Source organism: Haemaphysalis longicornis, unplaced genomic scaffold, assembly GCF_048455015.1.
Source record: "Haemaphysalis longicornis isolate Haplotype H1 unplaced genomic scaffold, Haemaphysalis longicornis Haplotype H1 scaffold_6, whole genome shotgun sequence".
Taxonomy (NCBI): domain Eukaryota; kingdom Metazoa; phylum Arthropoda; class Arachnida; order Ixodida; family Ixodidae; genus Haemaphysalis; species Haemaphysalis longicornis.
Window position 1 is genome coordinate 102721575 of NW_027526407.1, and position 23028 is coordinate 102744602.

General features: G+C 45.8%; 1 protein-coding gene across 2 annotated transcripts in view; it reads left to right on the forward strand.

The window, feature by feature from the left end:
• Window positions 1–23028, forward strand: part of LOC144141101 (uncharacterized) — a 55856-nt gene that overhangs the window by 17687 nt on the left and 15141 nt on the right. Inside the window, exon 5 of one of the 2 annotated variants that reach the window (XM_077672626.1) lies at window positions 21431–21601. The exons of the other annotated variant lie outside the window; for it this stretch is intronic. Within the exon in view, the coding sequence (XP_077528752.1) occupies window positions 21431–21601 (171 nt within the window). The remainder of the gene's footprint in view (window positions 1–21430; window positions 21602–23028) is intronic. 2 annotated transcript variants of the gene reach the window in all.

Below are 23028 nucleotides of genomic sequence, written 5' to 3' on the forward strand. Positions count from 1 at the left end.
CCAAGGAGCCTGATCCCTCAGGTGTTCTGAGGACATCCGAGGATGAAATGGACGTCGAACAATTCTTGTCTGCGGTACACCGCAAGGAACGCGTCCCGACGCCAAAGCCTTCCGACAAGCCAAAAAAGGCGAGAGTCACAGCCCCGAAAGACGACACATAAACAAACATACACACTCCAGTAGCTCTCACACTAACTAATGGGAAGAGAAAACATAATTCAATGGAACTGTAGAGGCCTTCTTAAAAATCTTGACGATGTATACGAAATACTGCATGCTAATCAGCCAAGTGTAATGTGTGTTCAGGAAACACATTTGAATTCCAAGCACAGAAATTTCTTGAATAGTTACATAATCTTCAGAAAGAACAGGGATGGCTGCACACACTCTTCTGGCGGTGTGGCCATAATTGCCCGGAAATCTTTAGCCTGCCACCCTGTCACTCTGAACGCTGTCCTTGAGGCTGTAGCAATTTGAACAATAATATTTAATAGGTTGATAACGGTATGCTCCATATATATTCCTCCTGATCTTGCGCTTTCGAGCTCTGACTTCGAGGCGTTGGTTGACCAGCTGCCCGAACCATACATCTTAACAGGCGACCTTAATGCTCACAATTCTCTATTGGGCTCTTCTCGTACGGATGCCCGGGGTCGCCTTTTAGAGAGGTTTCTTACATCCTCTGGAGCATGCCTTTTCAACAATAAACAGCCTACATACCATAACATAGGACACAACACATACTCATATCTTGACTTGGCTATTGGCTCTGCAGTTCTCTTTCCTCTTCTCGAGTGGGGTGGGGGCACCGACCCATATGGCAGTGACCACTTGCCCACCTCACTAACATACATAGGTAAAGGCCCATGCAGTCCATCTTCCCATAATAGGTTCAATGAAGCACGAGCTAACTGGAATACATTTACAGAGACATCCAAACTACACCACACATCCATAGGACACCTACACGTTGAAGAAGCTACCCAACTCCTCACGGCGCACATCCTCGACGCCGCCGAAAAGTCCATTCCCCACGCCTCTGGTGCCCCGCGCAACCAGAGGAGGCCGTGGTGGAATGAGGACTGTAGGCAGGCGCGAGATGCCCAGAACAAGGCGTGGGGTATCCTGCGCCGGTACCCCACGTCAGGAAACCTTTTATTGTTCAAAAGGGCTAAGGCGATGGGAAAACGTGTGCGCCGTGAGGCAAAACGAGAGAGTTGGCGCTCATTCGTAACATCCATAAACTCTTACACTGACTCTTGCAAAGTCTGGACACGAATACGCAAACTAAAAGGACAACAGACACACAGCCTGCCCCTGGTTAGTACAACAGGGGACACACTGGAAGACCAGGCTAACACACTTGCACAACACTTCCAACACGTGTCCAGTTCAGCACACTACACAAACACTTTCATGAAACACGAAACATCTGCGGAGAAGAAGTCACTGCGTGATAGCAACAAGTGGCACACTTCTTACAATTCTCCTTTTTCAATTCATGAGCTGGAGGCAGCCCTGACCACATGTAAGCCTTCAGCGCCAGGTGGAGACAAAATCACATACACGATGATACAACACCTACACTCAGACACCCTTGAAACACTTCTACACCTATACAATAACATATGGCTTTCAGGGCACATTCCTCGCTCTTGGAGGGAGGCCATAGTAGTGGCTTTCCTGAAAGAAGGGAAGGACCCTTTCTCTCCTGCCAGTTACCGACCCATTGCTTTGACAAGCTGCCTGTGCAAGCTCCTCGAGAAGATGATAAACCGTAGGCTTGTGTACTTTCTTGAGTACAATGGTCTTCTCGCGAGCTGCCAGGCAGGCTTCCGGGCAGGGCGATCCACAAACGATCAATTAGTTGCACTGGAATCTTACATTAAGGATGCCTTTATACACAAACAGTACTACATGACCGTATTTTTTGATATCGAGAAAGCTTTTGATACGGCATGGCGTTATGGCATTCTTGCCGACCTAAAATCCTATGGTGTAACAGGTAGCATGCTGAATACTCTTTCCAGTTACCTGTCTGAACGAACATTTCGTGCCAGAGTCGGTTCGGCACTTTCAAACATTCACGTGCAGGAGAATGGCGTGCCTCAAGGTGGCGTATTGAGCTGCACCTTGTTTATAGTTAAGATGAACTCTCTCCGAAAGGCACTGCCGCCAACCATATCCTGCTTGATGTATGTAGATGACGTTCAAACATCTTTCAAATCATGTAACATATTCATTTGTGAACGTCAGGTCCAGCTTGGGGTAAACAAACTTTCCCGCTGGGCAGATGAAAATGGATTTAAACTTAATCCTTCTAAAAGTACCTGCGTTGTGTTCTCAAAAAGGCGGAGCATCCTGCCCGATCCCGAAGTAAAACTCTTTGGTGACTCAATTCCAGTAAGAAGAGAACGCAAGTTTTTGGGTGTGGTGTTTGACGAGAAACTCACATTCATCCCTCACATAAAACGACTCAAACAAAAATGCCTCAAAACAATGAATATTCTGAAAGTCTTATCTCACCAATCATACGGTGCAGACAAACAACTTTTGCTTCGACTTTATGCCGCATTGGTGGGGTCACGGTCGGACTACGGAAGTGTTGTGTATGGGTCAGCCACAAAAAACAGCACTTAAAATGCTCGACCCAGTGCTTCACTTGGGGCTTCGCCTGTCTTGTGGGGCGTTCCGTACCAGTCCGGTCCACAGTCTTTATGCTGAGTGCGACAAATGGTGCTTAGCGTACCAGCGAATTTATGTTGATCTTCTGTATGCCTCCAAAATCTCATCAATGAATAACCATCCCTTTAAACCGGTTTTTAATGATACGTCCACAACTAAACTCTTTTTAAACCGCCCATCAATTTCTGTTCCCTTCTCGCAGAGAGTGAGGGATGAGGTGACTATTCATGAGGTCTCCTTCTTAGACACATTCAAACCATCCCACACTGATCTTGCAGCACCATGGCATCTCCGTCCTGTGTCATGTGATCTGTCTTTCATACAATACAATAAGAACACGACACCAAGAATCTGATGGAGGCGAAAGGCAAAAACGCCCGTGTGTATGAGATTTCGGCGCACGTTAAAGATCCCCAGGTGGTCGAAATTAATCCGGAGCCCTCCACTACGGCGCGCCTCATCGCCTGCGTTGCGTCGGCGCGTTAAACCCTACAATCAATCAATCAACGACACCAAGAAGTGGGATTTTGCAGCATTTCATGTATCTGCAGGATAAATACAGGGCTGCAGAGTTTTTCATCGATGCATCTAAAACGTTCACTGCGGTGTCTTGTGCTGCGCATGTACCCAATTTTGAAGCATATAGAACCATGAATGTTAGTACAAGTATTTTTACGGTAGAAGCATATGGCATTTTTCTGGTTGTGAGTCAGATAGTTGAACATCATACAGCTGAACCTCGTTATAAGAGACACTGATGTAAGAGACAAATGGGTATAAGAGACACTATTGACTTACATGGTTGGCTGCCCTATCTTTCCCATTAAATTGACCTCTTTTATAACAGACATCGGATGTAGAAGATTGGTTATAAGGGACAAGTCATCCTTGAACTTTAATCAATAATCTCGCTTGTAACAGACATTTTAACTTCAGACGCACTGCCACCAGTCGCTAATTGCAGTTGCTTCCATCCTGGAAGCACAGGTGAATGACAGACGCCTGCAGTCACTATTTATTATAACTTCAGCAAACACACAGTGGTTCAGTCAGCTATGAAATGACGATGAAAAGCCCTGCCAATGGAAATGCAACATACAGAAGTGGTTGAAGCTTACTGCCATCTATTGGATGGAGTGCGATCGCACATGCGGGTTCTCCCGCTCGCATAGCTCCCAATTAAGAAGCATCGCAGATGTTGAGTCCTGCAAGCATAATGAATAGCCTGAGCCCACAGCAGAAGAAGCTGTGCGCTCTGCCTATTCATCAGGCTTGTAAACTCAACATGTACGATTCATCTTCCACAAACGAGGAAAGAAAAAAAAGCTTGCAGAATCAGTTGTAATATACAGTGTAAATACAGTCATGAAGCAAACAAGATTCGGAACTGTTTCATAAATTCTGGGGGCCGAACATAAATTAGAATGGATCTTTTGCAACATGCTGTAGCGTTCTTTTGAGCTTATTTTAGTCATATGGTGCCCACATTGAACTAGGGTCTGATTAGTAAGTGAAAAAATGGTTCCCTGCTTATAAGAGACATCTGATATAAGAGACAGAAACTGCTCCCCGGTACGTGTCTCTTATAAAGGGGTTCAACTGTATTCCTAAATCCGTCATCTATACAAATTCGCTAAGCGTCGTCCATGGATTGTCATCTGGAAAGTCATCGAAAAATCATGTCGTTAACCTTGCCCTGAAATCACTTATGGTGGCGTATTCTTCAAACCTTGAGGTGACTGTGTGTTGGGTGCCAGGCCACTCTGGCATCAGCGGAAATGAACTGGCGGATGAAATGGCCGCCAATGCTGCACTCCGAAACACAGTCAACATAACATCACTACCTTACACAGACCTCAAGCCACACATAAGACAGCAACTCCGTAAAACTTGGCGAGCAGACTGGAGCGAACAGACAGACAACAAACTACATGTCATAAAACCACACTTGGGACAATACACTACTGACTCACACAACAGGCACATTGAAGTTACCTTAGCTAGATTACGGATAGGCCATACACATGTAACGCACTTGCACCTGCTCACGGGAACTCCAAGACCCCTGTGTAGCAGGTGTGGGGAGGGCCTATCCGTAGTCCACATACTCATACAATGCAAGGCACTTGACACAACACGACACAAACACTTCAAAGAACTCTACAGACAACATATTCCCCTACACCCATCGTTGTTTCTGGGTGACGATGCCATGGTTTCTGTGAAACGCGTGTTTAAGTATTTGTCAGACGTTAAGTTTTTAAACCTCATTTCCTATCATGCATAATCAAATCTGGCCCTATACACAAGTCATCACCGTTATCTTTATTGATCTTACAATGTCTGGTTTACACGTTTTATACCTACCTTTTGTGGTAATCACTTCTTTTCATTAAATAACTATTCTGGCGCTCTTTGCCCTCATTGGCCTTGCGCCATTAAACACCAACCATCATCATCAATGCAAGATGGCGGTCTCCTGAGCTGCGTAGCCTGGGCGGTTTGAGTTCATTTTCGCTGCTTGGCTCGAGCAAGTTTCTGTTCAGTCTGTGGTATTCAACTCGGATGTTATCGCGATAGGAAGGCCTGACATCACGAGCCAGATTACAAGAAGTTGTGTGGCTCGAAAGGCGGAGGTCATCGAACGCTTCGTGGTGCGCGCGACTCTACCGTCGCCAGACCCCGGAGGGTGACGCGGCGTGCGCGCTTGCGATGGCGGTTCGTGAAGGGGACTTTTAGTCGGAATTGCGATGTTTACATGCTTAGTTATTGCTGTGTTTTGATTGTGGGCTCGCCAGCCTTGGGAAAGAAACGGTCGACGCGTCAAACGCTGCAGCGCGCACGGCGTAGCCGACGTGCATTGGAGCATCACGTCTGCGCAGCCGGTTACTATTGAACGCCAGTAGTTGTAATTAATGCCTGCGATGTTAGATGTAATCTTAAAAGCGACCTGACATGCCATATCAGGGATAATCAAAGTACGATATGTCATGGTAAGTGTGTGCTGCGATGCGCGCAAGCCATATCACCTTTCTTGTGCAACGTTTTTTGTGCTCTTCTAATAATCATGCAAATAGGTTTGAGCTTGGAATATTGGCCTCGAGGACATACCGTGGCGCCACCTACGAGTGACGTGACTTGTAGGACGCCGGGTTATGCTGTCGTCTGCTAGAACACATTTCCTGTGCTTATGCGACCGCACGTTTTTGTTGTGGCCGCCGTGTGCCCCCTCCTCGCGGTTTTTCAGCAAATTACAGAAGAAAGTTGTCTACAGACCAAATAATCCGGGCAAGCAATCAACGGCTCGCTTGTTCCCGACAACACCGCCACGGCTGGGTAGTTGCTACCATCGCCACCGACAGCTCGTATGCAGCCAGCTAACGCCAGGGACGATACAATTGGTGCCGAGAAAAGTACACTGTTAATTCATTATGAAATACTTGCGACGTGACATGTACGCGACTGTGTGTGCAAGAAAATAGACCTCGCAACAGCGGCAGAAACGTGGCGCTCAGTTGCGATCTCACCACGCGTACTGCACGCATTGCGTGGTAAAAAATGAATGACTATGTGAGACCGGTGAGCGGATTGCTTTGCCGCACAGGCTTAAAAGTGCTGGTACAATCTGCACTTTGGCTTAAGCAGTGCCTATTTCCCCTCCAATGTTTTTTTTTATAGTCACGCCCTGATTTGATTAATGATCACTAGTACTCTGTACTGCTGATATGTTTACTTTTCGCCACAACTTGTCCGCAATGTACGAATGGTATTAACGGGAGTTTTAACGCCTTCGAGCGAGTTTAGACTTGGCTGTGTTTATTAAGACCTCTGCAACACAAGATTTTCCTGCGCCTTTATCTAGCATCAAGTACGAGAACTCACGATTGCTCACAGAAGGCATGGTTGCGTACGAGGCGAAACACGTCGTGGGGTAATGGGGAGTTTAAGAATAGGGGAACCAAGCGTTAGAGGCCCCCAAGAAGTTCGTGGAACCCAAAGCAACACGCTTGCGCGCGGCGAATTTTAGAAGAGGGTCTTCTGCAACAGCTAACTCGCCGCCGGTTTCGGATGCGCTGGGTCCGATGTTGGGAACTTTAGTCTTAGCGTCGCGGCAGCTATTTCATCGCTGCTGTCGTTACAGTCGCGAATGACAGTCCCTAACACAACTTTTCACCACGCTGTCACCCCTTTTCTCGTATGTGGAAGTTTGTATCCGTGGTTACTGCCATTTAAGCCTTCCATGATAAAGATACCTGCCGCGGCTTCGGCCGATTTTTGTGCGCAGGTATCGCCACCCTTCAGCCGCTCGCCGCACCGTGCGCGAACGGGCCGGTGGCGTGGGGCCCGACATCCGCGGCCGGTCGCCGTAGATCGCGGCAGATATTTGAGCGTCACCTTGAAAATCGCAGCTGTTGACACTTCGCAGCACAATTTTTCACCACACGAACATCCACTTTCGCGAATGCGGACCTCCTTTTCCGCGATCAGTGTGATTTTAAAAAGCGGCAACAAGGTGTTGCTGTCGCGACCTACGTCGTTTCGAGCCGTCGGCGGGCTGCAGGCACGGCGGACGTGTGTGCGGAGCGTTTCTGCGAGCAGTAAACACTTCATGATTTCCTCCTTCACCTATTTCTTGAGAACGACAACCGAAATCTATCGTAGACGAGCTAAATGTTGATCAGGGAAACGAGCCGCAGCTTACGCTTACACCGGGTTCGGTCGCATACGTCCGCATACGCCATCACGCTCAAGTTGTTCGCGGGCAGCCTGCCACGGTTATAAAGTCCCCATGAGGTCAAACTACGCTTCACGCACTGATAATGAACTTCAAACGCCGAAAATTAGCACGGAAATGCACTTATAAAGCGGGTCCTGAACGAAATGTCACGCGCAGCAAGCCAACAACGCAGCAAGGTAGGAACGGGGATCCTACAAGTGACGTTAAAACGATCGCAGCGCCGGCCTCTCCAGTGGTGGCCCTCGCAGCCAATAGGAATAAAAATATGTTCTCTGCGTTAAAAAATTACCTTACTGTCGTAGCATTTAACAGTGATTTTTTTAGGGAAATTACTGATACCAATGCATATGATCTATGGCTTAGGGCATACTGACTGTGCTGTGAGAAATATTGGATGCCTTGAACGTCAAAAGTTGTTAAAAAAAAAACCTTTCATCAAAGTTGGTGTAATGCACAATATTATACCAAGCTTCAAAGTAGCTCATTTGCATCCTTGTGGTATGCAAACTTTTGGCAATGCACACCTGCACGTATGAGTACTAAGTTGCTGCGCCAGTCAAAGTAGTAAAACATAAAAGGAGCCAGAAATTTTCAAATTTAATTTAAAAAAAATGCTTCACTTGTTGCCATTTGGACAAAACTGCAAAGGGAAGTTGTCCAGTGCGATACAGACAACCAGCTAATCTACTTTGCATTGAAAGCCATCTATCTCTCCGTTTGGTTTGCTAACTGGGCTATGTACTCTTCACAGAGGAGCTAAAAATGATGTTTTGTGGAAAGAGAAAGGCTGTAAAAGGCACTCCAATTGCAAGGCAAGGCCTTCCAGAAGCCCCATGTTCAAAAGGGCATGAAAGGCTACAACCGTGATGACATTTGATAAGTGAAATTTATGTTGCAACTGTGGAAGCAGTTTTCTCAAAGAAGTTTTTTTTGCCACCTGTGTCGCTTGTTCCAGGGATTTCATCGTGACCGCTGGGTCTATTTTGATTCCGTTTCTTGCATTACATTCCTTGATGAACAGTTGAATTCGTGACACTCTTGGTTTTCCAGATTTGTTTTTTTGGGGATTTTTTTATTCAAATAGTCGTTCACAGTCGATGTGCCTGTTGCACATTAACATCTAAAAAAATGAAAACTAAAAACCATTGTGTTGTAAAAAAAATTCTAAAACTGTCACGACCTCATCCATTCAATTTGGAAGGCAAAGCGCTCCGAACAAGTTTTCTATCATGTTTTATAAGTCGCTCAAGCTCGGTACAAGCGGGACAGAAAGAAAATTTAATAAATAAAAAAGTTATCAAAATATTACCTTGAAATTTTTATGGTGTTATCACAGAACATTTCCAGTTGCTGTGCCAATTTTCATCAAAATCCACAAAGAAATAAAAAAGTTGATTTTGAAAGCCACGTCCCCCCTTAAACGAGCCATGAAGAGAAAATGCAAGTTGGTTTTATTCGAAAGATTTCGTGTTTTATAGTGCCCCCAGCGCTTGTCCGGATACAAACGGTGCTTTATTCACTGAGAAATTAAACAATTTAGGTTAAAATTTTGATTTTCCCGCTCAATCGTGCGTTTTCGTGGTCCCAAATGACATCTCAGGAACCAACCGCTCTGCAGCCTAGAGTACCTTCATTCACGCATCCGCCGTACAGGGTAGAGACACGTATACGCTGGCGCCGCCATTTTCGGTTGCTCGCTCGCCGCCGAAGCAAGTCATTGTGTCAAAACCGCGCTAAAATTATCGCCGCAACGCGGTTTACTGAAGAAGTTTGAATCATATTGTCTGTTTCGCGTTGCTAGGTCTCGTGGGAAACGAAAAGAATAACGCGTTGAGCCCGTTGGCCCAATTGCGGCGGCACGGGACCGTTCAAAGGTTGTCTCCACCCTGTACAGCGGTGTTGGTTTGTTCCCGCGTTTCTTTACGTTCCGTAACCTAGATGGCGCGACCATACCGTGGCAAGCGTTTGGTTTGTTTTTGCCCGTATTTAAACCTGGCTTGTTTTTGTTCTGGGAGAAAATATTCGTTCCCTGAAACAGTGCTCGCTCGACAAATGGGGTCACGTAAGACACCGTTGCTTGCGTCAACCAGCCAGTGTCGTCTGAGACAACCCCAAGCCCCGTAGTGCTGTGCAGCTAAACCAAGCATGCTGTGCGCAGTAAGAACAGCAGAACGCATGAGTACTTCTATGTTTACATGTGCTTTCGTGACTTCCACTGTTTGCCCCATCATTCTTATTGCTTTGTAAAGAATGTGCCCTAAATTTAAGCGCAAATCGCTCGTTCGTCTAGTTTGTAAGCTCTACCTAATTTGCGTCTGCTTCGGCCAGCCTCTGCCAATCGCAGAGCTTAGCTCATGTGACATCATAGGTTCAGTTGCGGGAAATGAGCTGGTGGGTCGCATGACCATTCCCGTTTTTCCTAATTATGTAGCTTATTTGAGTGAAGTTTACGTTAAAAGTGGTGTCAGTATGATTCTAACGAGACAATCTTTTGAATGAACCAAACTTGTGTTTTCTCTTCATGGCTCCTTTAAGGGTGTAAATCACTGTTTATAACTAACACCCTTACATTCTAACAAAAAAGCAAAGGAAAACATTCCTAATGGTATTTTGTCATTTATAATGCCCTTGCACCCTAGCCAAAACACTAGAGTACACCCTTTTTAGGGTGTTTTATCGTAAACAACACGCATTCAGACGGTTTTTTCTTAGTTTGATAGGGTGTGAGGGTGTTAGTCCTAGACAAAAAGCAAGGCAAAACATCCTTTAAGGGCTGGTGAAGAGCTTTTCAAAAAAAATTTGTTGGGGGCATTACTTTATGTTCTTGACGCTGAATTTGAAAAACATGTTTATTTTATGTGTAAATACCCCCAAACCATCTTTTTTCGTCAAAACAAACGACGCCTGCCCGGGGGCACGGCAAGAGCTCTAGCTGCCTTTCGCGATTGGGTGGTGGCAGATGACGTCATATTCGGAAGTGCCGGCGCTGCGATGACCGCACGGCTTGAAGAGCTCGTTCTGTTCCTGTTCAGGTACGGGCCAGAAAGTCCTCTGGTGAATAGAAGTCACACGATCTTGTCTTAGAATAGGATAGCCCGAGGGAAGTATAAACGCAACAAGTTCGCTCGCGGTGAGCTTTAGAAAGCGGTTCTCCCCAATGGCTCATGGCCGACTTCTGTTTCTATGATGCAGGGAAGTTGTGCAGATATTGGTTCGCCGCTTTCACTACCAGTGCTAGTCACAAATCCTTGCACAATTTTTCAACACACCATCATCCCCTTCCTCGCATGTGTAACTTAGTTTTTACATTCGGACAGGTGGTAAGAAACTATGTGCAGCGGCCCGCGATGCGTGCAAGCAGCAGCTAGCGAGCGGCCGGTCACCGTGTCGCTCCGAGGTGCTGGTGCCGGGTCGTTGCGCGGCCGGTCAGCGGACGTGGCATTAGTGCACATACACAGTTTTAGAATAGGAGAACCTAACGTTGGTGGCCCCCCAAAATGTAGAGGAACCCAAACGCAGCACGCTGCCCCTTGACGAGCTTTAGAAGAACGCCTCCCCCAACAGGTCTAGCCGGCTTGGGTTGCACGGATCGCTTCGGATGTTGGTAACTTTAGGCTTAGTATCAAGGCAGATATTTGGTCGCTGCTAACTGTACAATTGCAAATGACTATCCTTAACACAGTTTTTCACCACACTGTCATCCCCTTTATCACATGTGGAAGCATATTTTACCGTTGATAGTCATTCTAGCGATCCGTGCTGTGTTCATTCTTGCGCGCAGGTAGCGCCATCCATCGGAGATTTCGGCGCACGTTAAAGATCCCCAGGTGGCAAAATTAATCCGGAGCCCTCCACTACGGCGCGCCTCATCGCCTGCATTGCGTCGGCGCGTTAAACCCTACAATCAATCAATCAAGCGCCATCCATCGGCCTCTCACCACATCTCGTGCTCGGGCAGGTGCATTTGCTGCCGTCGACGAGCCTCCGCGACCGGTCGGCGCTTCGCATTGCGATTCAAATTCGATCGCCTCTTTCAAAATCACCTTGGATGACAATCCCTAGCACAGTTTTTCACCACACTATCATCCACTCTCTTGCACGTTTACCTTGCTTTTCGCGACTGCCTTGTTTCTGGGCAGCAGCGAAAAGCGGTTGCTGCCGCGGCATGCGCAGTTCGAACCGCATCGTGTGCCTTACGGGAATGCACGACCGGCAAGTGTGCGCAGCGCTCCCACATGCAGAAAACGCTTCATGCTTCCCAGCTTGCTTGATTTCTTCTTAAAATCTACCTACTTAGCTAAACTGTCGTCATAGCTAACAATGTTGATCGGGAAAACGAACAAGAAGTTCGGGAAACCCAGAGCTGCGGTCCCACAAATTTTCTAATCCCCTAATAATAATGGATCAGGAACTTGGGGTACCTCTGTATTTGTTTGAGCCCTTCGCTTTGCGTGTGAAGCACAGAGCACCCGACGACACGGCCGGCCCTGACTACTTGTGAAGGCAATGTAGTAGCCACGGGCGCTCGGGTAGGAAATCACTGGTGTCTAGGAGTCGCTTTAGGGAATCTCTAAAAACGCAGCGGCATAACGGTTAAAAATCAACTCCGAAGCAACTCTGGACAATAAAGATAAATAAAGTGCAGATTACACGCCCGACTAATTCGGAACGTCGCCCACAAAACGGGGACACAGTGAAGCGGCGGTGCACGCCGCTGGCCATCTTCCGAATATGACGCTACTTCCAGTCGCTGCCTCTCGGTTTCTCGCTCTTCCGGCGATACGGGAGAGAGCAGTGAGCGGGGCGTAGGGCCAACTTTACCGACGAATACCTCTGTCCCCAAGCTAAAAATGACGAAAAAACTTTACAGGCATAAACTAACCAATGTATTAATTGCAAAAAATATATTTTTACCCCATACTAAAAGCACTTCAGTAGCCCTTAAAGGGTATTTTGTCATTTATAATTCTCTTGCACCCTAGCCAAAACACTAGAATACACCCTATTAAAGGTGTTTTATCATAAACAACACCCTTTCAAAGGGTTTTTTTCTTTGTTTTTTGATAGGGTGTGATGGTGCTAGTCCTAGACAAAAAAAAAGCAAAGGAAAACATCCTTAAGGGTATTTTGTCATTTGTAATGCCCTTACAATTTAGCCAAAACACTAAAATAACCCCTTTAAAAGGTTTTTATCGTAAACAACAGCCATTCGAAAGATTCTTTTTTTGATAGGGTGGGAGGGTGCTAGTCCTAGACAAAAAAAGCAAAGGAAAACATCTTTAAGAGTATTTTGTCCTTTATAACACCCTTACACCCTAGCCAATACACTAGAGTACAGCCTTTTAAGTGTGTTTGATCGTAAACAACACCCTTTCAGAGGGTTTTTTTTTTACTTTTATAGGGTGTGAGGGTGTTAGTCCTGGACAAAAAGAATGTGAATCAATTTACAGTGTACACACACATCTACACTGTGAAATAATTTTCTGTTAAAGGGGCACTGACACAAAAATTTTGCATCTTGTTTTTTTTTGTTGCGATAAGTAGCTAGTGACCTACTTATAACCTGTAGAAACCTCATTTGCTTCAGCGTGCGACGGTTGTTTAATTAGAGGCATTTTCAATGCGGCCAGTCACAGTTTCGGTTTTAATGAGTGCCGCGAAACGATGGATTTTGTGTGAACAAAGCTGACCACGTCACCGTCGGAGGGATATCACAGAGCAGAGCCGCCGTAGCACTGTCGAATCCGCATCGACGGCAGTTTCTGCGAATGCCCTCACGTACTGATCTCGTGAGGCGCTTAATTAAAAAGCGACCGTGGATATGGCAGTGGCGCTGCGAGTGTAAATGCTACCGCGGCAAAGAACGACGCTCGAGACGGTGGGTGGCAAGACGCGCGCTGGGAGCAGCCGGCCGGTCTGCCTACAGGTCCGCCTACAGATGTGTTCGGCTTAGCACTACAGCGGATATTCGAGTGCCGCTCTCGTAAGCGGTGCAGGTGACAATTTTTAATGCAACCCGCCATCGCATCATTAACTCCTTTCTCATGTAAGCCACCATGGTCAAGACTTGGGGACAATTTCGTGCAGCGGTAACAAGCTATCACTCGAGCTACCTGCGCCGGCCTGGGCCACTTCGCGGCCGTGGCCGCCGCCTGCACAGCGACCGTGCGGCTCGCTCAGTGGGCTTTTCGTGCCTCCGGCGCGTTTTCGCATCCAATGGTAATAAACAGTAATAGAAACAGAGTGCCTGGAATCGCTGTAGAACTTTGGTCGCGGCCAGCTGCCCAATTAGCTGACGAAATCACGGCGCCTCCGCCGCCAACGATCGCGTCGTTCGTTCTCGAGAGCAGAAGCTCCACCCTCCGGCTCTCCGATTGGAGCAGCGAGCCGGGCGAGCCGGCGAAAAACGCCGCAGTGTGGAAGCGGCAAACACAAACTCGTGACGTGTTTGGATGTTCTTTATTTACACAATATCCTCGGGATGTCGATTGCGCGTGGTCCTCTGCTGGCTGCTCGGTTGCGTTTCGCACACTTTAAAATTGATTTTAAATATGTTCTAGGCTGTATTCGCCGCTGATATTTTGCAGATGATGTATATGTGTTCCCACCAATCTATCTCCGAAGTTATCTCGCCTTCAAAACTTTGTGTCAGTGCCCCTTTAAGGATAATTTTCTCGCTGTAAAATAATTTACACCCTTCAGGGGAATTGCCACTGTCTATAACTAACACCTTCGCACTCAAACAAAACAATACAAAGGAAACACCTGTTGGGTTGTTTTTCTTTGTAACAGCCTTACAGCCTGGCAAAAACTCAATAATGCACCGCTCAAGATGACGTTTTATCATTAATTGCATCCTTTCAAAGGGTGTCTTGTTTACTGAGATGGTGTGGCGTTGTTATGGACAAAACGCGTGTAATCTTTTTAAACTGCACTGTCCATAACTAACACCAGGTGTTTTGTCTTTATAACACCCTTGCACCTTACAAAACATGAGTACACTCCTTTGAAGGGTATACCTTGGTATAGTTTTCCTACAACAGGTGACTTCACACTAACACGCCTTCAAAAAAAGCAGACACCGCGAGATCATACTTTACAGGAATTTCTGGCACTAGATGAAAAATATAAAGAATACACAGCAATTTGCACAGACGGTTCCAAAATATCATGCTATGTCGGGAGTGCAGTAGCGCAAGGGAAATGGGAAAAGGTGATCAGGCCACCCCAGTGCGCTTGGGTTTACACAGCAGAGTGTTATGCCATTGCTGTGGCAGTAGAAAGGATAATTAAGAATTAAATCAAACACAGTATTATATATACAGACCCTCTCAGCGCAGTCACAGCAGTGCATTGCAAAAATGCAGCTCAACCTCTAATTGGCGGTGAGCGCGACCACGGGCGGCGCTGCAGAGCGCGTCTCCGCGACGTCGGCTTAGGGACTCTCATTTGTCGTCTGCTTCGCGGGGCTCGCTCTCCCTGCTGTTTCTTTGCGCTCAGTTGACTTTTGATGCTTGTCAGCACCAAATTTTGCGTATGTGGAGCTTTTTATTGTAGTAGAAGACTTAAGATCGCATACAACCACCTCAAGGCGTGATTTAAAGTAGATTTTGATACTGCTCTACAAGAAACATTGCCGGCGTCGCGCCATTTTAGCGAAGCCGGTCCTGTGCAGAGCGCGAAGAGTCAGTGCGAGGTGTCAGCATCTGTATTCAGCAATCTTTCGAACAAAGGGAACAGCCATAGTGCAATAACCGACCCAAACAAATTCCAGGCCTTCGGGGGTGTCGGCTTGGGCACAAGGCACAGCAATTCCCGGTAATCGTATGTAAGGTAAAACAGCTTTTGCACCCTTGCCGAACGCTTAACTGTATGTATCACATCACTTTACATTGTCTTGGCATGAAAGTATGCCAACAAGCACTATGGGGCGCAAAAAATGTAGGTTGAGTTCCAAATAGCCAACTGTCTGTATAGGCACGTGTTAGTTTCTAACCAATATGGAGGCTTATTGGGCAAAACGAGTTATGTGCATGGAAAAAAATGTAACATTGTTTGTTCAGACCTGGAGGGATATTTCGGTACATTTCCTACAGCCATATCTTCCCAATATTCCGATATTCGTTAGAGTAAACCCGCACTGAATACTAGGATGAGGAGGAGGAGAAAACTTTAACAGTAAAATCGAGCTGGTTAGTGGGCGACCTTCTCAGTCGAGGATAGTAGAGAGTAGGAATAATTTTTTTGAATTCATGAATTATCGTCGCAAGTAAGCCAGGATTTGTTCTTTACGTCTGAAGGGGTTGGAAAACAATTGGTTTAGATTCGTGTTATACCGAAAACCGGCACGTATACCATTTATTGCGTTCGTTAGCCGGTATATCAACCCTTCAACACCGTAACCATGCTATGACTGTTCAGGTTGAGACTCAGTCCGTTACGATAACGATGGTTACGATAGAAATACGTTGCACAAAAGCCGCCTTCGAGTACTCTAGACAATGTTACTTGCGCCGTTTTGTGGTGGCGTAGCACAAACCTCATTGTAGTTGAATGTGAATAAACAACACACGCTGCGGATATGCACCTTATTGTACGCAGCCGTAACGAAAGCCAATTTGTGAAGAAGGTATACTGTATGCCTTACAACTAGAAGAAAATATCCACACGAACTTTGGGAACCCCCTCATTATCCCCAAACGTCTTAATAGGACGTTTCTGACGGCGCACAACAATAATACGTTGGGCACAGAAGAAAATGTTCATCTGATACAAGTAAACATCGAAAGAAACAGAAGACAGCCGTTTTATTTCCTGCTGTCTGATGCACAACCCGCTGCCTGGTGCGTATCAATACACTATTGAGTCTTCATAAGAGCATCTAAAAAATACTATAGGGAAGCCTACGCACTTTGAATATTTATCAAGAAGCTCTGAGCACTGAACCTCGCAAATAGGATAGAAAGGATTAGTTACACACGATCATCTGATCGACGCTCTCAAAAAGTTGGTCTCTCTCTCCTAGTTTGTTGCATACTTGTGCGGCATATGGTTTGAAATTATTCAGAGGTGTCAGAAGCTAGCAAAATGACTGAATTACTGGAAATAAGTTTGAAATGGAAAAATACAAATAAAAAAGCGAGCGATTTCTATAACAGGCACTGCTGCCACTCGCAAGCGGGTGACAGCGGCGCAAGTGCAGCAGCGGCGCGAGTGTAGCAGACGACACCGGCGCGAGTCCTTAAGCTGACGTCAGAGCCAGGGGGCGCCACTCAAACATCTCACCGCCAATAGGAGACATAATACACAATTTAGTAACAGCCAGAACACAAGGACAGAAAATTAAGTTGTGCTGGGTCCCTAGCCATGTTGGAATCAAGGGAAATGAGAGAGCTGATGCGTGTGCCGCACAGGCGGGCAATGGAACAATTTAAAAAGTACAGATTCCTCTCAGCGACTGCATGAAATTTATACGGAGCAAACTGAGAGAAACTTGGTCGTCCTCATGGGATAAGGAAACCGACAACAAACTTTACCTAGTTAAACCCATGATAGCAGAGTGGGAATCAAGCAGACATAAGAACGCCTCAAAGAACCGATTTTATATCATCTCCGCATTGGACACACACATCTTCCACATAACATTCTTCTTATGAAACAAGACAAACGTAGATGTGAAGATTGTGACCAAAAACTTAAGTAAATCACATCTTACTCTCATGTGCGAAATTTGAGGCCTTGGGGAAAAAACATTTTAGGCTGTTCTACAGCGAGCAAATTCTGTTTCACCCCAGCCTACTCCTAGGAGAGGATGCTGTTAAAATTTCCTCTGTCTTTAGCTTTTTAAAAGAAGCAACACTTCCAAACGAGATAAAGCAATTGGTTATTACCCACAAAAAACACGAAAACTTTTGTTTGGTGCATGATAGCTTTAGTTGCTTATGTGCCATAAAACATAACACAAAACTTTTGGGGTATTTTTTGTTTTTCGATAGGCTGTAGGGGTGTGAGACAGAAAATTGGTGTAAATAATTTAAGTGTACTGTATTTTCCGATGAATAAGTCGCAGTTTTTTTCTGAAATTTTCGTTGTGCGTCTTATCTACTGGTGCGACTTATGTATGGAATTAATTGGTATGCGGCAGCTGCTCGTGGTTGCGCTCAAAAAGGCACCTGTGCGCTGCGTGATGTCAGCGCACATTAAGAGACACAGCTCTATGGTCTAAATAAATGAAGTATCTGTTAGCAAGTCGGAGGAAGAAGGCTTCAATGGTTTTGCTTAAGCACCATCTGTAAGTACATGCCATCTGTGTGTATCAATAAACCATTTCTGAGGAGTTAGTTCTGTCTAGACTTTGGATGGTATATGCACATGTCTAGCACTGCTTACCGGGGGATCCGTTCAGAGGCGGCGGCTGCTGCAACCATGTACTTTCACTGAGCTTTCTAACGAACTGATCTTATACGAGTTTACCTGAATAACAAGTGCGTTTTGTACATACTTATACACCAGTGCGACTTCCATATGATTGTTTCTTTTTCGGAAAAACTGCCGTTTTGCGGGGGGTGTAACTTATACAAAAGTGCGAGTTATATATTTGAAAATATGGTACCTCATCCTCTATGAATCACTGATTCTCCTTCATTCCTCACATCCTCTCTTATTAGCCTACGTACAGCCGTCTCTGTCCTCAGGTGGAGAATGGGACTGCCACTTTGGCAGGCCCCACTTGCATGTTCATGATATTGACCCATAGTGCAATGTCCGGTTTTCGCAAGACCTACTAAAACAGAGGGTGCGCCTCGCCTAAGCAACCCCCTAAACGACCCTCCAAGAAGCAGACAAAAGTTAAATTAGGCAAGCTTACAAACAAGCCTTAGCCCTTCCACTGACAACGTCCACCTTCTTGCTTCTTGAACTTCTTGCAGCACTAGGGATACACAACACCATACAAGAAATAGTCAAAGCCCATCTCAAAGCACAGCAAGTGCGGCTAGGCCTCACTAGCATCGTTCGATCAGTTTTGGCCTCTTTAAGGCTTAGCATTCTCACGGAGATGGAAGACGCGGCCGTGGTCCCTCTAGAAGTCAGGACAAAACAAACTTCACCCCTAGCCGAGGAACACGCTCACCGTACGCCACCAAGCACGAAGAGTGACTTGGGCAGAAGCTCTTCAACGTCAATACAGAAAATCCGAGCAAGTGGTATGCACTGACACCGTGGAATATGCCCGGTATAAAGTAAAAATTGTGGCACCTGCCTTACCCCACTCCCTCTTCACTAGTCAACATTACGGAAGGCAACGAAGGCAAAGATTGGAAAACGACCGCTGGGCGGAGCAGTTGCTCGTGGTTCAGGCAGAGGCTCTTCGCCGACTTCTACCGTGGTTTTGGTTATTGGGGTGGCTGGGTTCACATTCAGTCGTTTGATCTGTTGCGAGGTGTTGCGCGAGTAGAAAGACAGGAGTTCATCAAAAACAACGTGGTACCCGTGAATTCGCCGTGTTTCGGCATTGGGTGTGAGGCGCGGTGCGTGCTTGAAGTGAAATTTCGGACTCATTGCAGTGTTATAAAACGCTGAGTTATTGCTGCCTTTGACAGCGAACTTGCGAGCGGCGATAATGAAACGATCGACACTGCAGAAGTGGCGGCGCAGGCTATATCGCTGCAAAATGTCCAAGCAGTGTCCGATAGCAGGACGGGCTATTATGCACGTTAGTGATAATAGTTCATCTATCTGAAGTGAAATTTATTGCCAAAACGGAGGTGGCTAAACATACCAACGTTACTCAAATTACGATCGTAGTGAACGTGCACCTTGCAACAACTGTCACCTCGTTTTGCGCAACTTTTACCGTGGCGATGTCTACACTTGTGCGTAAAGCCGAGTCTGGGATTACAAAAATAATTTCGTCATTCAGATGATAATAAAAGTGCCTTTCGATAGCTTAGTTTATCAATTCAATATTTTTCAACGGACCTCCACTTTATGCATAGAGGCTAAGAATTTAAAAGTGGTTTGTAAAAAGGTAGTGCAGTTCGTACCTTGTGATACTACCATAGAAAAAACATCACTGAAAGGCTTTCCGTGTTACGTACGCTCAAAACCGATTAAAAAATGCACTTTTCCCCACCGAGTTTTTAGGCTCCCAAGGTGACAAAATAAATGTCGTTCATCTGCTCCAAATCAAGGTTCTGCTGCTTCAAAATCAAGATTTTGCTGCTCCAAAAACTTCTCCCAAATCTGATTCAACTGTCTCACCCCTGCACACGACATGTTCACAACACCCATCATACTTCTTAGGAGGCGAGCCCATGTTTCCAATTCAACGTGTTTTTTTAGTTTCTTACCGACGTCAAATTTTTACATCTCATTTCATAGCATGCATCTTGACAACCTGGCCCTTTACACCAGTCATCTTCGTTATGTTGTGTTTTACTTTGTTTATTTTTACTGAAATGTGTTACTCTTACTTTCATGTCGCTCTCATGAAATGACTTTTGTTTGGCACTCTTTGCCCTTAGTTGGCCTTGCGCCATTAAAATCCAATCATCATCAGCATCTTTTCACAAGACAAGCTGTTTTGGGTGCCAGAACTTCATACATTATCACGTTACGACGGGTTTCGTCACCTTCTAGTCGCAACCTACTCGATATCAAACCTCCCATGAAGGCTGCCCTTCCAAACTCGGGTCGCAAAAATTCATGAAGATATAAAAGAATGTTGACTGAGAGGCTGTTACGGAACAGCAATCCCTTGTAGAAGGTGATGTGCTTCACAATTATTCACTTTGTACTTCACTTTGTCCTTGTCAGGGTGGAGCATGGAAAGCGTGGTCTTGCTAGGGGTGCTTGCTATTTGCTAGGGTTTTCTTTTAATATTCCTAAGTGTAAAAGAAATTGGAAGCGGCCTGTCTAACGATGATGGTTGAAACGCAAAGCTTTCTTGCATGCGAAAATCAAATGGCAAATCGCCAATGTCAAAGCCACTGCAGTCAAAGTCAACGCATCAACACTCAAAACGCGAACCGCCAGAGTCAAAAACCAAGCACCAATGATCAAAGTGCAAACTAGTTGCAGGTCAGTCTGAACTCGGACGACAGCAAACGAGTCCCACAAGAGAAAGCTAAGCACCCCCCCCCCCTCCACTTTCCGTCGTCGTCATTAGACCATCGTGGTCATTATACGGAGGGGATTTGAACTTTGTTGTAAGGTAATGCAATAAAGGTGTTGTGTGTGGTGTTCCTTGAATGAAGAGGCGGCACGTATTGAAGGACTCGCATTGCAGTCAGTCTAAAGCCAATGCCCACGCAATGAACCCGGAGGAAATACTGAGCGACCTGAATGCGATGATAATCGGATGGATGTCGGCTTCATGACATGAGGGACCCAGGTTCGATTCTGACCACGGGAAGCTTTTTTTCTTGTTTCATTAGCATAAGTATGTCTCATCTCATTGTGTAGTTGGCTTTTTTGCAGTGCATTTTTGTGAGACCAAGAAAGCTTGGCTTTAAAAACACTGGCAAGGGCTTTGTAGCCCTTCGCACTGGCTGCACGTGAACTTCGTGCTTTGAAGATAGCACGCCTGCATACCACCCATCGGAGCGACATGATTGCATGCATGCGTACATATATCTTGCAGGGTGCAAGTGGTATCCGTTCTGCGCTGAGAGATAAACCGCTGTTGGATATGTTTTGGTTACTTTGGTGTTGCTACCGAATGAGCAATCTTTGATGGTTCGGTTGCTCAAATGTGCAATTGTTGATAGTAATAAGCAACCACTAGCACTTTTTCGGCTGGGGCTCGATTCTAACGTACATGCAATTTTTGGGATGTAGTTTCAGGAAAAAACGGTGCGTGTTGAATCAAGTAAACACAATAATGCCCTCTCGCACATCTGTCCCGCAGCCAACCGTAGAACCTAATTCAGCCAGCGACTAGGAAGCTTGATTTGTTGTAAATTTTAGGACTGCTGACCTCACACTTCTTTTTCTGCATGGTTGCAGTTGGTCCTGAAGAGTCCGGATGTCGTACCGACTATTGCCAAGTTCACGCGTTTGACGGCGCTCATCGTTGCCTTCTCGTACGAGTACTCGCTGCTCGATTTCACACCAAACATGTCATCGGTGTTGGACAAGCTGCCACTCCTTGAGGAGCTCTCACTTAATTACTTCCGGGTGAGGTGCTTCTAATTGTGCATTATAATTGATTGATTGTTGGTGTCAGCTAAACCTGGGTTATGAGGGTTGCCGAAGTGGGGGGCTCCGGATTAATTTTGACCATCTAGAGATCTCTAATGTGCACCCAGATCTCGGCGCACAGGTGTTTTTGCTCTTCGCCTGTTTCAGAAAAGCGGCCATCATGGCCGGGGTTGAACCCATGTCCTTGGGCTCAGCAGCACGATGCCTTAGCCACTGAGCCACCACAGCAGGTTTAAAGGAGCCATGAAGACAAAACACAGGTTTGGTTCATTCGAAAGGTTGCCTCGTTAGAATCATAATGACGCCACTTTTAACGTACTCTTCGCTCAAATAAGCTATATAATTAGGAGAAAAGGGAATGGCCGTGCGACCCACTAGCTCATTTCCCGCAACAGAACCTATGATGTCATATGAGCCCAGCTGTGCGATTGGCTGAAGCCGGCAAAAGCAAACGCAATTTAGGCAGAGCTTATAAGCTTGCCGAACGAGCTATTTGTGCGTAAATGCAAGGCATATCCATTTGACAGCAGTAAGAATGGTGTGGTAAACAACAAAAGTTACGAAAATACACATAAACATAAAAGTACCAATGTGCACTGCTGTTGGTACTGGGCGCACTATGCTTGTTTTAGCTGCACAACAGTCCAACGCTTTGGAGTTGTCTTTTACGACGCTGGCCGATTGCCGTAAGCGCTGTTGCAATACGTGACCCTCTTTGTCAAGCATACCCCATGTTTCATGATGCGATTAGTTCTACCGTAACAAAAACTAGCCAGGTGTAAATACGGTCAAAAATAAAGCAACGGCGGAGTGCTGAATATGCTAGCGCCACCTGGGAGGTTGGGAGGTTTGACGGTGGGCAAGGCTGCAGAGCCGAATGGCGCAGTGGAACTTTGTATACGCGCCGTTATGACTTCATTGTAGACGTCACCAAAACGCACGATTTGGTGGGAGAATCAAAATTTTAACCTAAATTGATAAATTTCTCAGTGAATACGGCATCATTTGCTGCCGCGCAAGTGCCGGGGACACTATAAAACACAAAATCTTTTGATGAAACAAACTTGTATTTTGTCTTCATGGGTCGGGGGCACTGCCCTTGAAACAGCTTCCTTTATTTTTTAAGTAAACTCTGTGAAACTTGTCAGTCTTGCTGCTTTTTTCCACTGATTTCAAATATGCCATTATTTTTTGAGTAACTCAGTTCGTTACCAAGATAATTAGAGATAATTGGTCATTTTTGGAGGAACAGTAGACAAGACAGTGTTAATCATAAAACTGTTCTATTTAAATTTTCCAAAACCATGAACCCTGGTGAGTGGAATAAGAGAATCGGTTTTTTGATGCACCGCATGGAACTAATTTTACAGATCATTAACCTTTGGTGTCTGATATGGGCATTC